Raw genomic sequence first — 15,734 nt, forward strand, 5'->3', positions numbered from 1 at the left:
AGTATTAATGACATTCTCTATCTCTCTCCAGACTTTTCAGAAGGCTCAAGCGTCTAATGCAGACTTGTCCATGCTAAGGAGGCTAATGTGACATTGCAGCCGCTTAATCCTGCTCCATCATGTGACTCAGAAAGTGACTTATTATCCCAGGAGCACAAGCCAGCATCTGCAGACCTTCTGCATCCTTCTCTAAGGCTGGAAGCTGTGCCTCAAGAGTAGACACTTCAGAGCCGAGGAGGTAGGGTACGGCAGTGCTTGCATCAAACTAGAGAATGAGACATAAGAAGAACTCTGACATATCTTCATGTGGTGCAACGACAAGGGGAGGCGTAGTGTCTCCTACATGAGGTCTCCTGGAAGCACTGTCTGAAGACAAGAACTTTTATTTTCTAAGGGGATTATAAGACTCGCTGCTACCATTCAAGGGACTTTAAGACATTTTGTTCCAAATATATGAGCTTCCTCCCCCAATTCTGAACACTTCTGATACCATCTGGCTGTGACCTGTGGTCTGTGACTGTTATATTCTACCATTGTATAATAAGACGACTAACAAAAGGTGCCCAAATGTTGACCATGACGGCAATGTATATGAATGGAGGAGGTCCTGGCAACCAGCGGTACTCCCGCTGGAACCGCCAGGACAGCTTGGAAGATTATGTCCGGTCAGAGTGCTATGAAAAAGATGGAGAGGGGAAACAGCGCAAGCTAACACCCTTTGAGAAGCTCAACCAAGACATGTCACGTGACGAGAAGACAGTCAAGGAGATGGCTCTGGGTAAAAGAATCGGTCTTTATAGGTTGCGTGGAGAAATTGGAAGTGGAAATTTCTCACAAGTGAAACTTGGGATTCATGTACTTACCAAAGGTAACATTCATGTCTATTCTATAAGATTATAAATTATTATTTAAAACATATACAGATCTAGCAGGTTTCAGGTTGTCCTTCATGTATTTTCTGCAGAGGCGTAACTATAGGGGCTGGACAGAGTCAGGCAGAAGTTGCCTCTGTTAGATAGTTGGGTTCCCAAGAGCTTCAAGTTAGGCCTCTGATTTCTTGCTTCATGATAACCTTTAGTGTATAGCTACATACAACGTAAATGCTGTGAAATCCCTGCACTGAAATTGCATGCAGATAGGTTGTAGCATTTACAGCACCGACGAAGTAGATGAGATTTCAGTGTACACAGTGGATTTTGGAGATTTCAGAGAATTTCTGCAACACAAATTCAGCAGTGGAGTCCTCCTGTGTGGATGTACCCTAAAAGAGTTGTCTGGGAGTTCTTCAGTGCCAATACTCTGGTGGTCCCTCCCTGGTTTTGTGTATTTTCCTGCAATGGCATTGCTGTACCGTGCAAAATCAAAAAAATTGGTCTATTTAATTTGGTTACCTATGCATGCAACCATGGCAAGGTGGCATTGACTACATATACAAATACGTAAGGGGTTTCTTCTGTGAGAGCAGTGAGATTATGGAACTCTTGGACAGAAGATATTTGATTTTCAAATGAAGTCCTAATTACCACTATGATAAAGGAGTAAGGATCACTAGACTAGATTAGTGATTATCCAGGGATTTGAGTTTGGAAGGATTTCTTTTTGCCTTCCTCTTGTAATATATATAATACTAGCTGAAGGACTCGGCTTCGCACGGGTATATATCATCTATTTCATTTTATGTTTCCGTGTGTCGTAAAAAAAATATCAACAGTTTCCCCATAACATTGACCTCTACAGTGCCCGCCCCTTTAACTGTGACTTTCAATGTGACTGCCCCTTAAACTGTGACTTTCACTATGACCGCCCCTTTAACTGTGATTTTCACTGTGACCGCCCCTTTAACTGTGACTTTCACTGTGACCGCCCCTTTAACTGTGACTTTCACTGTGACCGCCCCTTTAACTGTGACTTTCACTGTGACCGCCCCTTTAACTGTGACTTTCACAGTGGCTGCCCCTTTAACAGTGACTTTCACAGAGACTGCCCCTTCAACAGTGACCGCCCCTTTAACAGTGACTTTCACAGTGACCGCCCGTTTAACAGTGACTGTCACAGTGAAAGCCCCTTTAACAGTGACTTTCACAGTGACCGCCCCCTTAACAGTGACTTTCACAGTGGCCGCCCCTTTAACTGTGACTTTCACAGTGACCGCCCCTTTAACTGTGAATTTTACAGTGACCGCCCCTTTAACTGTGACTTTCACGGTGACCGCCTATTTAACTGTGACTTTCACTGTGACCGCCCCTTTAACTGTGACCACCCCTTTAACTGTGACTTTTACTGTGACCGCCCCTTTAACTGTGACTTTCACTTTCACCGCCCCTTTAACTGTGACTTTCACTGTGACTGCCCCTTTAACTGACTTTCACAGTGACCTCCCCTTTAACTGTGACTTTCACTGTGACCGCCCAATTAACTGTGACTTTCACTGTGACTGTCCATTTAACTGTGGCTTTCACAGTAACCGCCCCTTTAACTGTGACTTTTAAAGTGACCGCCCCTTTAACTGTGACTTTTACAGTGACCGCCCCTTTAACTGTGACTTTTCACTGTGACCGCCCCTTTAACTGTGACTTTCACTGTGACCGCCCCTATTAACTGTGACCGCCCTTTTAACTGTGACTTTCACTGTGACTGCCCCTTTATCTGTGACTTTCACTGTGACCGGCCCCTTTACCTGTGACTTTCAAAGTGACCGCCCCTTTAAGCAGTAAAGAAATATGGCTGGATTGTTATGGAAACCTGGAGTAAAACTGTGTTTATGGCAGTTGGGCTTTGAAGAGAAAGAATTGCAGGCTTGTATTTGGGGGGGGGGGGGGGGCAAATTTTTGGGGAATATCTCAGTAACGGTACGAGCTGAATCCCAGTCTAAAACCTTCCCGGACACCTGATGTACCTGTGTGCCAAATTTGGTGAAGATCGGTCCAGTCGTTTGGTCGCGCATAAAGAACATCTAGACAGACAGAAACAAATTTTTATATATATAAGAGATATGCACATTATTGGTTGCAGTAGATGGACTGTTTTCTGCCTTAGGCCTCATGCACACGACCGTTGTGTGTTTTGCAGTCTACAAATTGCGGATTCGCAAAACACAGATGGCGTCCGCGTGCGTTCCGCAATTTGCGGAACGGCACAGGCAGCCATTGATACAACTGCCTATTCTTGTCCGCAAAAAGGAGTAAAAATCTGCTTGGATTCAGCGCTGATTTTTTACACGGGTATTTTGAAAATCATCCATGTGAACTGACAAATTCAGTTAGGCTTTTTTCACACTGGCATTAGGATTGTTCCCCTGCCAGATCCGTACTAACGTCTGCACATGTGCTGCCGGAAGTCCGCCCCGACCCCATTCACTATAATCAGCATCTGATTGGTGGGGGTCCGTCACCCGAGAAGACCACCGCAAATCAGCTGTTTGAGAAGGCACTGGCGCTTGCAGTAGCAACGCGGCCTTCTCGGAGCTTAGGCCATGTGGTGTCACGTTCATCGGTCACTTGGCCTAGGCGCAGCTCAGCCCCATAGAAGTGAATGAGGCTGAGCTGTGATACCAAGCACAGCCGCTATACAATGTACGGAGCTGTGCTTGGTAATCTGAGAGAACGGAGAGGCGCTACTGCCAGCGTCAGTGCCTTCTCAAACAGCTAATCAGTGGGGGTCCTGGGTGTCGAACCCCCACCAGTCAGATACTGGTGACCTATCCAAAGGATAGGATATCAGTTAAAACATCCTGGAAAAAAAACTTTAAAAAGTAATTTTTATTTGCTGCACCTCCCCTTTAATCGCTCTTATTAGAATATGTTGGGTGTGTGAAGTGTTTCGCTTTGTATATAACAATTAGCACTTGGGCTGCTCACGACACATGAGACCCTATAGAGTGGATTCTCAGAAGTCCCTAAATATTCCTGTCAGCCTCCTTCACCCACTCTGATCCTGACTGTGCTGTTTCTGGGCAGAGATACAAGTTCCCGTCATCCGTCGCACAAGATGAATGCTACATGATTCACACTGTAGAAAGTGCAGCAGTTTAAAGCTGCCGTTGACTTTACTACAGTGGCGGTAGAATAAATAGAACTTTTATATGTTTTTTTGGGGGGGAAATGTTCACTTTTGAACTTTGGGGATGGGCATAGTGCCACGGCTCATATTGCTAAACACTGCTCTACGGGAATGTGTAATAAATCTAGAGGACCACTGCGAGTCAGGGTTGCAAAGGTCCATAAATTCCTGTAGAGTCCATAAAAACAGGGGAATTTTTTCCAGTGTCCATGAAAAAAATGAAGCTGTCTTGATAATGGTCAGGAGGATGGTCATCTCTCGCCTTCCTTCATAGACTTTCATGCTTGCCTTTGCCAAAAGTGCATGTGTTTTCAAAGGGTAGAGAAGCATTAAAACTCTGGGAGGAAAGGATTAGGCATACTGAAATCCAATGTGCGCTATCCTTCTTTCACCATGACAACTGCCATTGTGGGAAAGTTAGGGGACCATTTGTAACGCCCATTAGATAGCCAGCAAGTACCTCAAAAATTGGCAGGTTCAGCCCAAGGTACATCTAATGTGTAAGGCCAGGGTCAGAATAGGGTTCCACCATAGAAAGTTAACCTCGGGGCCCAACCCCCAAATCATCAATAAAGATATAGACACTAGTGGCAATTTAATGTCTGCATTAAAGACCACTCCAAATGTTTTATTTTTTTCTTTGGACCTTTGGGGTCAGAGGATACTCTGGTACTCTAGTAAGTCAGTCCAACACTGTGTATGGGTAAACCTGCTAATTTCGGCGGGGTTGACAGATGACTGACAGATGTCAGGGAAAATAATTGGGCATGTTTATGATGACGTTTTCTGGAGTTAGTTTCATACAGATGTCCAAATGGTGAACTCTGCCTTAAAGGGGTTTTCCAGTTTGTATCAACATTTTTTAAAACAATCATTTATTATCTGTAATTTTGTCATGTATGTTTGTTGCTCCTATCTCTTGTTCTGGGCTGTGGTCACGTGACCATGTCCATGCAGCTGTTATGTCCATGGGCGGGGCAGTCATAGGGAAGTGTCTATGTAACTAGCTGGGTGGGAGGAGCTGATGCTGGAGCTGGAGAAGTGCATCATGGGTTTGGTTGGATACAGGAACAGGAAGTGCTGCCTACAGGATGGAAACAAACCAGAGGAATTGGTTTACATGGTGAGGTCAGGAGAGTCCAAAGTGATAAAAAAAAAAGCAGAGGGAGATGTACACCAGCTAAGCAACTACATGAGCATATCTGTTAAAAACTATAGTAATCCCAGAAAACCCTGCCGTATTCAGGTGTCACACCAGGGAAGGAGATCTCTGAAGTCTAACCATTTTCTTGTATCTTTTCTATTTAATGGAATTAAAGATATATGTGTTCTTTTTTTTCTAGAAAAAGTGGCAATAAAAATATTGGACAAGACCAAGCTGGACCAGAAGACACAGCGCCTGTTGTCACGAGAGATTTCCAGTATGGAGGAACTGCATCACCCTAACATCATCAGACTTTATGAGGTGGTGGAGACTCTGTCTAAGATGCATCTTGTGATGGAGTACGCGGGAGGAGGGGAGCTTTTTGCCAAAATTAACACAGACGGAAAATTATCTGAATCGGAAAGCAAAGTGATCTTTTCACAGATAGTGTCTGCTGTGAAGCATATGGTAAGGCATGGTTTCCAAATTTATAGTTGTGGCGTTTCCTTCACGTGTCTTCACATCTGTTTATTTCAGGATATTTCAAAAAGTTTTGCAGAGTTCAGAAGTCTTCAGATTCCCATCATAGGATTCCCATCATAGGAATTTATGGCATACATATGGAACACGTTTTACATGCATGATGGGTGCAGGTCTCACCTCTGGAGACCACTTGTTGCCATTTGTGATGTGTAGCCCTCTCCAATATAGCTTATGGGAGCTATGAAATTGTAAGCTCAACCACGAAATGTGTGAAAATCACCAAACCCAGGACCTGCACCGATCAGGCAATTATGGAATATTGTGTGGGAATATCCCATTAAACAGTACCTTTTGTGTTGGAATACCCCTTTAAGGAGAATAAAATTATAACAGTTCAGTAGGATTTGGCATCAATTTATGATCTGTGGAAGCAAGAGTGTATACAGATCTCATAAGGTCCTATAGCAAAACTTGGTAGGGGCCCCCCCTGCCCTACCTAGTCTCAGAGTATGTGTGCATCAATTACTCTCAGGCAATGCAGAAAGCAAAGCACCACGCTCTAGATTTCCAGTGAAGGTCACCATTGGCCTCACCCATTTTATCTGACTTTTATGTTGGGAAAAGTGGAACAGGTGCTTCAAAAATATGGCGCTCGTTCTGACCACCATTTTGCTAAGGAAACTGGCATAAATACATTGATAAATCTTCTTCTTCCCTTCTATTACAAAGCTTTCTGCCTGCAGCCACCACTAGGGGGAGCTCAGTGCATAGGAAATAATACAATTACCATGGAAGCTGTAATAATCTTGTTGCACTGAGCTCCCCGTAGTGGCAGCTGCATGAAAATTCAGTGTTTGCATATCATAAGAGAAGAAGCACTTCAGTGTGGGGCCCTCCCCCCAGGCCCCATAGCAGTGGTGGCCTGTCTTCATTAAAGGTACACCATTGAGTAGGAGTCCAACCCCTGGGACCCCTAAGAATGAAGGGGCACATTGCTGATTCAGCACTGCACCTCACTTGAATTGAGCTGTGCTGCTCCGTGGATGACTGTGCAGGAACAGACTGTGAAGGGGCCGCAGCACTGAATCGGCACTGTGACTCCTTCCTTCTCAAGATGCAGCTAGAGTTAAACTCTACTGACCCCACATCCTAACAATAAACCATACATTTTTGAGATGGGACTGCAACCTTAAAGTACCTTGTGATGCCAAAGAGCAGGTTCCAAAGAATGGGGGCAGCAGGAGAGAAATCTCAGATTACTAGTCAATGGAAATTCACAAATCTGTTCTTCTGCTCCATGTTACAAATCAGTTCGGCACATTCTGTTCTTTATTCATAATGATCCATCCAAGAATAATTATAAGATGTTTAATCCTTTAATTATGCCTCTGATTAACTTTGTTTTTAATCCTCAGCATGATAACCAAATCATACACAGAGACCTGAAAGCCGAAAATGTCTTCTACACCAGCAACACATGCGTGAAGGTCGGAGACTTTGGATTTAGCACAATTAGTAAAAAAGACGAGACTCTGAACACCTTTTGCGGCTCTCCTCCATATGCTGCCCCAGAACTTTTCCGAGATGAACACTACATCGGCATTTTTGTTGATATCTGGGCATTGGGCATTCTCCTATACTTTATGGTGACAGGCAGTATGCCATTCCGAGCAGACACAGTGGCCAAATTAAAGAAGTGCATTCTTGATGGAACGTATACCATTCCTCCGTACATATCCGAACCCTGCCAGAGGCTGATCAAAGGGATGCTTCAGCCTGCACCTTCGGAAAGATGCAGTGTGGATTATATCATGAACAGTGAATGGATGCATGGTATACAGTATCCAAAACCATTAGAACCTTTCAGTCTGGATCCAAAACACCTGTTGGATACAGGTACCCTTAAGGACGATGAAACAGAAGTGAAGAACACTTTGGAAAATTTGGGCATTATGGAGGATCATATTCTTAACAACCAGGGCAGAGACTCTCGCAGCTCAATAACGGGGATATATCGGATTGTACTCCACAGAGTCCAGAAGAAAAGAACAGTGGAGAGCGTTCCAATCATAACCAATCCAGAACCGAAAGAAAAGCCCACAAAGAGGCCTCACCGAACCCGCCGAGAAATCAGGCACACGTCTAAATTTTGTTCCATTTTATAAAATGTTTCAAATTTTTAAAAATGGACTATGTCCCAGAGATGACAGGCTGCTTACTTTTTATCTTTTTACACAATTTTTCAGTGATGCCTTTAACACCTTTGCAAATATTTCACCCACAAACAGCTACTGTATAAATGACTTGCTCTAAGGGGTTTCAATGTGCCAATGCTATCAAGTTCACAACCACACAATAATAGAAGAAGCAACAGTAGTCCCAGTGCATTCTGGTGCACTCCGTTACGGTTAGTTCAGTTTTGTCCCCATTGACAATGAATGGGCACAAAACTGAAGCGTTGTGCTGCGGTTTTGAGATCCTGTGCCGGATGTCAAAATCGGTCAGCACAACGCTGATGTGAGAGTAGCCTTAGTCCTTACCTTCTACTGGATCATTACTGATCTCTACTTCCTGTTTCCACTTGACACACAGGAAATACTGCTTAGTCAATCACTGGCTCCAGTGGTGACCTGCACAACCCCTTTAAATAAGTATTCTGGTAACAAGAAGTTAACCTCTATCCATTAGATAGGGAGTAACTGTTAGATCAGTGTGGGGTCTGACCTCAAGGACCCCCAGCGATCACAAGAAGAGTGATCCCATGTCCCTTATTTGAGTGGAGCAATGGTTGAGCATGCACACCACCTCTCTATTCGAAGCGTATGCTGAAGATAGCCAAGTACAGGGCTCAGCTATCCCAGTCCAGAGTTTAAATGAAGGAGTAGTGTACATGCTTGGCTTCATTCAGATGGGGGCATGGGACGCCCATTCTCATGTTTGGGGAGAGGTCCCACTACTACTGATCAAATAATTATTTACTATCCAATGAATAGGGGATATCTTCTTGCGACCATAATACCCCTTTAAGGGAAGGACTATTATGACATTAGAAATATTGGGTTACTATTTTTTTTAGTATGTTCCACCATTACTCTACAGTTCCTGCTGCCAATAATAGTCCTGGTCTAGAGATTCAGACCTCTGTGTCTGGATCCAGTGACAAACGACTTACCGGACCATCGTAAAATATGAATCATTTGTACAAAAGACTGGTCAACCAGATCTCTAGATCAGGGTTCTCATTGTCACTGGTAACAGATGCAATGATCCAGGTAAAACATATGCCTCGTCCAGGCCTGAGGGCGGCGGGACAGAGGTATTTACTCTTTGGTATTCTTTAAATCTCAGTGTCATGCACCGCCCCTCAGACCATGTAGGAATAGAGCATGGGGTTGAGCATGCCCAATACCCCACCATTATCTCTATTGGACTACTAGAGATAGCCATGGTAGTGGGCATGCTCAACCATCGCTCCATTACACTGTGGAAACTGGGCCTCCTTATCATGGTTGTGGGTGTCCCAGCATTCAGACCCCCACTGATCTAACAATTATTCTCTTCCCAGTGGACAGGGGATAACGTTTTCTAACCAAAATACTATTTAAAAAAAATTCAGGTTTCCATATTTTAACCATGTAGAATAGCACACCAGGCTATGCTACCCTTCCATTTCGTGACAGAATGAACACTATCGGATAGCATTTGGCCATGGGACAGGATAACATGGGTGAACACACCAGTATGAATGTCATAGGGGCACACATTAGGCAGTTTCCATTAATGCAGTGGTATATTGCACGGTTCATACTGGTATCTTGGCTCTGTTTATAACATGGAATACCAATTGAGCCTGTTGACGTATAATAGGACACATCAGGGTCCTGGTAGTCTACCAGGGGCATGATACATCTACATAATTCTTCTGTTCAGTGCTACAATCATGTAAATAGGTAGGCAATGCATATGAGAACAGAACACAGAGAGCTGTCCATACTAGAAGCCTGACTCTAGTGCCTTGCTGCAGGTTGTTGTAGTCCACAATTTTGGAACCAAGAAAAACGGCTTTTGGGGAGACATTGGAAGAAAAAAAAAAGTGCTACAATGATGTGTTGTCATCATGGATGATTATTGGATTTATGTATCAGTACTTTGCTGGTGGAATTGCTCTTTCATGAGGTTGAGCAAATCTTCTCTAAAACTGCCCCAGATATTAGATTAGTTTATTGTCTATGATGCTGTCCAGACTGTTGGGGAACATTAGATAAAGACAGGTTAACAATTCATATACACCCACGACATCAGGGTACGTGAACATGTGACATCTCCAGGTTTTCCAGGAGTTTGATAAATATCTGATTGGTGGGGTCTGACAGCCAGCAACCCCGCTGATCAGCTGTTTGAAGGGGCTGCGGTGGTCCAGTGAGTACCACAGCCTTTTGCCAGGCCGGTGACATCAAGTTCATCAGTCACGCGGCTTAGGCGCAGTTCAGTGGCTGAAATACCAACTGCTATATAATGTGCATCGCTGTGCTTGGTAAGTTGTGAGGAGGCCGCCTCGCCCACCAGAGCACTATGGTCTCTTCAATCGGCAGGGGTGCTGGGGGTCTGACCCCCATTAATCAGATACTGATAAACCACCCAGAGGATAAGTCATCAATATCTTTTAATGAAGATGATAGGAAGATCACAGTAATCCTCCCTGCTCCTTTGCTTGTCCCATGACATAATATACTCCTTAGGGTCCATTCAGACGTCCGTTGTTTGTTTCCTGATCTGTTCCGTTTTTTGCGGAACAGATCTGCACCAGATCTGGACCCATTCATTTTCAATGGGTCCTGAAAAAAAACGGACAGCACAATGTCAGATTTTTTTTCAGGACCCATTGAAAATGAATGGATCCAGATCTGGTCCAGATCTGTTCAGCAAAAAACAGAACAGATCAGGAAAGTAACAACGGACGTGTGAATGGACCCTTAAATGGGTTTCCAGGATTTTAAAAAATTCCATGAGCAGGGAACGTAATAAAATAACCCAAGCAGCACTTGCTCCAGTCCAGTGGTGTCTGACGGTTCCTGTTTACTGGTGATGTTACCATACATGAACACATGACCGCTGCAGCCAATCACTGATCATCCTTGCCGGGCAAAAAACACAGAACGGCTGGGACCTGCAGAATGGCAGTACTCCAGGGATTCATCGGTGAGTGTAGAATTTTTTCACATTCTCTGCTCTTTGGCAATTTTTTTCAAAAATTCCAGAAATCTTTTAGGACAATACTGAAGATACTGTACAATTACATTTTCCGCAATGCTTCTAGGGGTAAAAACCGCCATAATATGGTGTCGTTTGTAGTGGGATTTTTTTTTTATCTGTTCTCTTGAGTGGAAGGGACCTGAAACAAGTCTGTGAACCCAGGAGAGGCGGACTACTGTATGGCAGAATTTCTTGTGACTGTTTCATTGCATGGAACTACATGTTACAAGGCTTTGCCAAGCAACCTGGAGTCACAACATAAGGCCTCTTGCACACGAATGTGTGCTGCCCGTGCTGCGGACCACAAATTGCGGTCCGCAATGCACGGGCACCGACGGTGGGGCTGCCGCATGCGGATTGCTACCGCATTCACTTGAATGGGGTCCACGATCCGTCCGTTCCGCAAAAAGATAGGACAAGTTCTATCTTTTTGCGGAACAGAAGCACGGAACGGAACCCCACGAAAGCGCTCCGTAGTGCTTCCGTTCCGTATCTCCGGACTCATTTAAGTGAATGCATCCGTGATGCGGAATGCACACGGCAGGTGTCCAGTGTATTGCGAACCCGGCCACGGGGGACACACAGCCGTGTGCAGGAGGCCTAATTGTTACTTTCTTTGTCTTTGTCCCTATACATATATATAATGTTTACCTGATAGGATTTCCTACTAAACTTTTTGATAACATGAAGTAGTTTTCCTATGTCTGGCATTTGCAAGCAATTAAGCTTTACAGTTATTGGTGACCGCTGTTTGGCAGGATCATTTTTGGGGAAATCACTATTTTTGATAAAAATAGTCTTCCTGGGTGTATTTTCGGTTGTAGCATTTTTAGAGTTGACTAATCCTGTAGGTTAAAGGGGTTTACCAGATGTTTGATATTAATAGCTAATCCTCAGTATAGGTCAGTGATGGTGACCCTTTTAGAGACCGAGTGCCCAAACTGTAACCCAAAACCCACTTATTTATCGCAAAGTGCCAACACAGCAATTTACCCTGAATACTACAGTCCGATACAGTATATCTTCCATGTACTTTATCACTTAGCTATAATAGCCTGCCTATCAATGCGCTGCCTGTGCTGTTTATAGCACGCCCTGTGCTGGTGAATGGCAGGAAAGGTTTAAGGCCTCATGTACACGGCTGTTGCGCGGCCATGGCTGTATTGCGGGCTGCAAACAGCGGGTCCGCAATATGCGGGCACCGGCCGAGTGCACCCCGCATCACGGATGCGGACCCATTCACTTGAATGGGTCCGCAATCCAGAGCTGCGGTGCAGAGTGCTTCCGTGGTGTTTCTGTCCGTGCCTCCGCACCGCAAGAAAATAGAACATGTTCTATTTTTTGTGTGGTGCAGACGGATCAAGGACCCATTTAAGTTGAATGGGTCTCGATCCGTCCCGGCCGCCGCCCATGCATTGGGGACCGCAAATTGTCCTTGAGGCCTAAGGCATATTGGTACACCTTAGACTTGTTCCAGGGTGTGGGTGCCCACAGAGAGGGCTCTAAGTGCCGCCTCTTGCACCCGTGCCATAGGTTCGCCACCACTGATCTAGGTCACCAGTGATTGGTGGGACTTTGACTCCAGGCACCCCCGACGATCAGGTGTTTGAAGAGGCTACGACACACCGCGGGCTCTTCCTCTTCATAGGCCATGTGATGTCACGTTCATCGGTCACATGACCTTTGTGCAGCTCAGTCCCGTTGAAGTGAATGGGCCTCGACTGCAATACCAAGCACAGCCACTATACAATGTACGGCGCTGCGCTTAGTAGGTTGCAGAAATCATGGTAGCAGCACTGTCTCTTCAAACAGCTGATCGGCGGGGGTGCCAGGTGTCCCACAGATCAGTTACTGACCTATTAGGAGGATAGGCCATCTACATCACAACCCCAAACTCTTTAATGATGTCAGAAAGGATTCATACACTTAATTGCATTTACTGCTTGCCATAAAGTAAAATGTTGCTCTAGCGCTCTTATGGTGGTGCAACAATAATAACATTTCATTATCACCCTTTAGACGAGGACAGAACGTACTGAAGGGCCGGACAATGACTTCTGAGTGATGTAGAGACCCATAGAAGGGAACTTGCAGGCAATGGGCCAGATTTATCATTAGCTCAAGTCAGAATAATGGAGTGAAAAAGTCGCAAATTTTTGAGCAATCACTAAAACTGCGCAAAAAATTGCGACTTTTTTCTGCTCTGCACTATGCTCGCCAGTTTTCTGAAAGTGGGCGTGTTTTCTTATGTAAATTAATCTCTACACAGATTTACTATTGAGACTATTTAAAAAGTCGCAAAAAAGTCGCAAAAAATTGCGCAATTTCACTCCAGTGAGGACCATGCTTATCGGCTTATCTTATGAGACTTTTTAATAGAACATGCGACTTTTTCATAAAAACGTGCGACTTTTTCGTAAAGATGTGCGACTTTTGTAAAGCTGCTTACTGACGGATAAACTGCTACCGTCAAACCACATTTATTACAGTCTTAAAGGGCCGATCATAAATCTGACTTGGCTAAAACTGACTTTAGCCATATGTGAAAGTGGAGTGAGCTGTCAGAGTCATGATATATCTGGCCCAATGTGTTGAGTCAGGGGAATTATGCCTGCCAAGCGACTCACAGAGCACTTAGAAACATGTGGGCACATACTATATTTGCACTAGTTAATAGCGCCACAAGTAACCCAAGGATGGTGCTAAACCCGGCAGGTGCGATGCTCATACCTGGATCTTTCAGTGCAGGCAATGGCGATGTCGCCGTTGATCAAGGGTAAGGAGTTGGGCAGAGTTTTCTAGCGAGTACTAGCCAGGCTTGGGACCACCTCTGAGGGGTTTTTAACCATGATTTTTTATACCCGATTAAACATCTTTTTTTCATCTCATACAACCTCTTTAAGGCTAGGAAGTGGAAGTCCGTTCTATGGCGCATTCTTGCTATTGTCGCACAACTTTTTTGCCTTATAGGATAACCCGGAGGTTGAGCGACCATCGCAAGACCAAAAGTTGCTATGGAGGCATAGCATGAAAAGCCTTTATGACAGTCTTTGCCTTTCAGATCTTTTTTACTATAATGACCTGCAATGCACTGAATAAAACAATCATCGTTTCATCTACAACATGGGTAACCTCCGGCACTCCAGGTGTTGTGAAACTACAACTCCCAGCATGCACGCTTGCTCTGCTCTTCTCATAACTCCCATAGAAATAAATGGAGCATGCTGGGATTTGTAATTTTAACAGCTGGAGTGCCGAAAGTTGGTGACCCCTGATCTACAGCTTGGGGTACATTCACAGGGCAGTATTTTGTGCAACGGATGCGTAAACGCTACGGACTAAAATGCGGACTGCAAAACGGCAATGGTCATGTGAATGTGCCCTCAGATTGAAATCCTTCCCTCTACATAGCGGCTTTTAGCAGCTCATCATTTTGGCAAAGCGATTGGGTTTTAACTTTTGCTTTGTAATGCATTGCAGGTACATATGGTACTGAAGAACTCAGAGGTCACCTTCAGGACCTGGAAACGATTGGGGAGATCCCCAAATCTGCTTGAATCCTGATCCAAGAACCGATACATATACAGACTCAGAAAGCAGAAGGGCAAGGATGTTAATGATCCAGCTCAATGGCATTGCGTTTACACCATTAACATCTATCATGTGTCAGAAGAACATCTCAGAAGGCCCATCCTGTGCAAGGATTCAATCAACCGATTCTGGCCATATCTTTCCCATTGATATATGCTATTTGCAGTGGAGAAAGTTCTGTACACAGACAGGACCCCTGACAAACCTGCTAGCCATCATAGGAAACGGTCTACTATCTAGTGCTAGGATGCAGTACCCACTATAGAAAAAGGATGGCAAACACACGTATAAGGTCCCCGGGTAGTCGGCAGCATTGATGCCACATCCTCCAATCTGCTTGAGAATCCTGTAAGCTCTTTGCATCCTCATATGTGCATTCAGCAGCAATATTCCACATGGCTCTATACCGTATCATTCACTGGTTGTGCACTTTAACCTCATTTTGAGCTTTTTTTTTTTCTAACTGTAAATTATTGCACCATGTTTGACTGAATATTTAAATATTGTATTATTTTGTATTTTTTGTGTTATTCTGTAGTGCATGCTGAAGGACACCCATTGTAATTCAGTGCAGGTTGTAATGAATGCCTTGCAGCGTTATTTTGGTCTCCGATGTTAAATGTGTTCTATAAATCACTATTTTACTATCATTTGCATATGGTCATTAATGGCTTTTTTTTTTAACAGTACAATATCACTTGCACACAAAAAGAAATTAAGGTAAAGGACGTTCGGCCTGGATCAGGCAGGAACATCTCGAGCAGTGGCTCCCGCAGGTGAAATGGAGTACTACATGACTGTCATTCAAATCGAAAGCCTGGGTCTGTCAGAACACGAGCCATTGATAGGACTCTGACACCCATGTACCCTAATCGGACATATGCACAGGGCATGCAATAGTGCAGGGACCAGAAACCTCCTGCACTCCCAAATGTGTCACTTTTATGGGAGTTACAAGAACAGGTGAAAAAGTGTACATGCTTGGAGTCGTAGTTTCATGCAGCTGGAGTACCAAATGCCGACCCAGTCATGGTGGGACAAACCCTTTAATGAGACCAATTTCTGGATTACCAGTGGTTATAGAGACATAGGGGGATATTTATTTACCCTATTTGCCGCTCTCACCACTTTTAAAAAAGGGGGCACTTTAAGAGTCGGGTGAGCGCACTCAGCTCCAACTCGTTTATCATCATATACACCAGTT

At 44.4% G+C, this 15,734-nt stretch overlaps 1 protein-coding gene across 8 annotated transcripts in view; it reads left to right on the forward strand.

Moving 5' to 3' along the window:
* Positions 1-15,180, forward strand: part of NIM1K (NIM1 serine/threonine protein kinase) — an 88,517-nt gene extending 73,337 nt beyond the window's left edge. For 7 of the 8 annotated variants that reach the window (XM_044276199.1, XM_044276200.1, XM_044276197.1 and 4 more), the window contains 3 exons: positions 32-868; positions 5,403-5,671; positions 7,102-10,418. In XM_044276199.1, the coding sequence (XP_044132134.1) occupies positions 568-868; positions 5,403-5,671; positions 7,102-7,851 (1,320 nt within the window). In that variant the 5' untranslated portion in view covers positions 32-567 and the 3' untranslated portion in view covers positions 7,852-10,418. Of the gene's footprint in view, positions 1-31; positions 869-5,402; positions 5,672-7,101; positions 10,419-14,419 lie in introns of those variants that run through there. The other variant, XM_044276205.1, reaches the window with a different exon arrangement.
* The last annotated feature ends 554 nt before the right edge of the window (positions 15,181-15,734 follow it).

This window comes from Bufo gargarizans, chromosome 1 (assembly GCF_014858855.1).
Source record: "Bufo gargarizans isolate SCDJY-AF-19 chromosome 1, ASM1485885v1, whole genome shotgun sequence".
NCBI classification, from domain to species: Eukaryota; Metazoa; Chordata; class Amphibia; order Anura; family Bufonidae; genus Bufo; species Bufo gargarizans.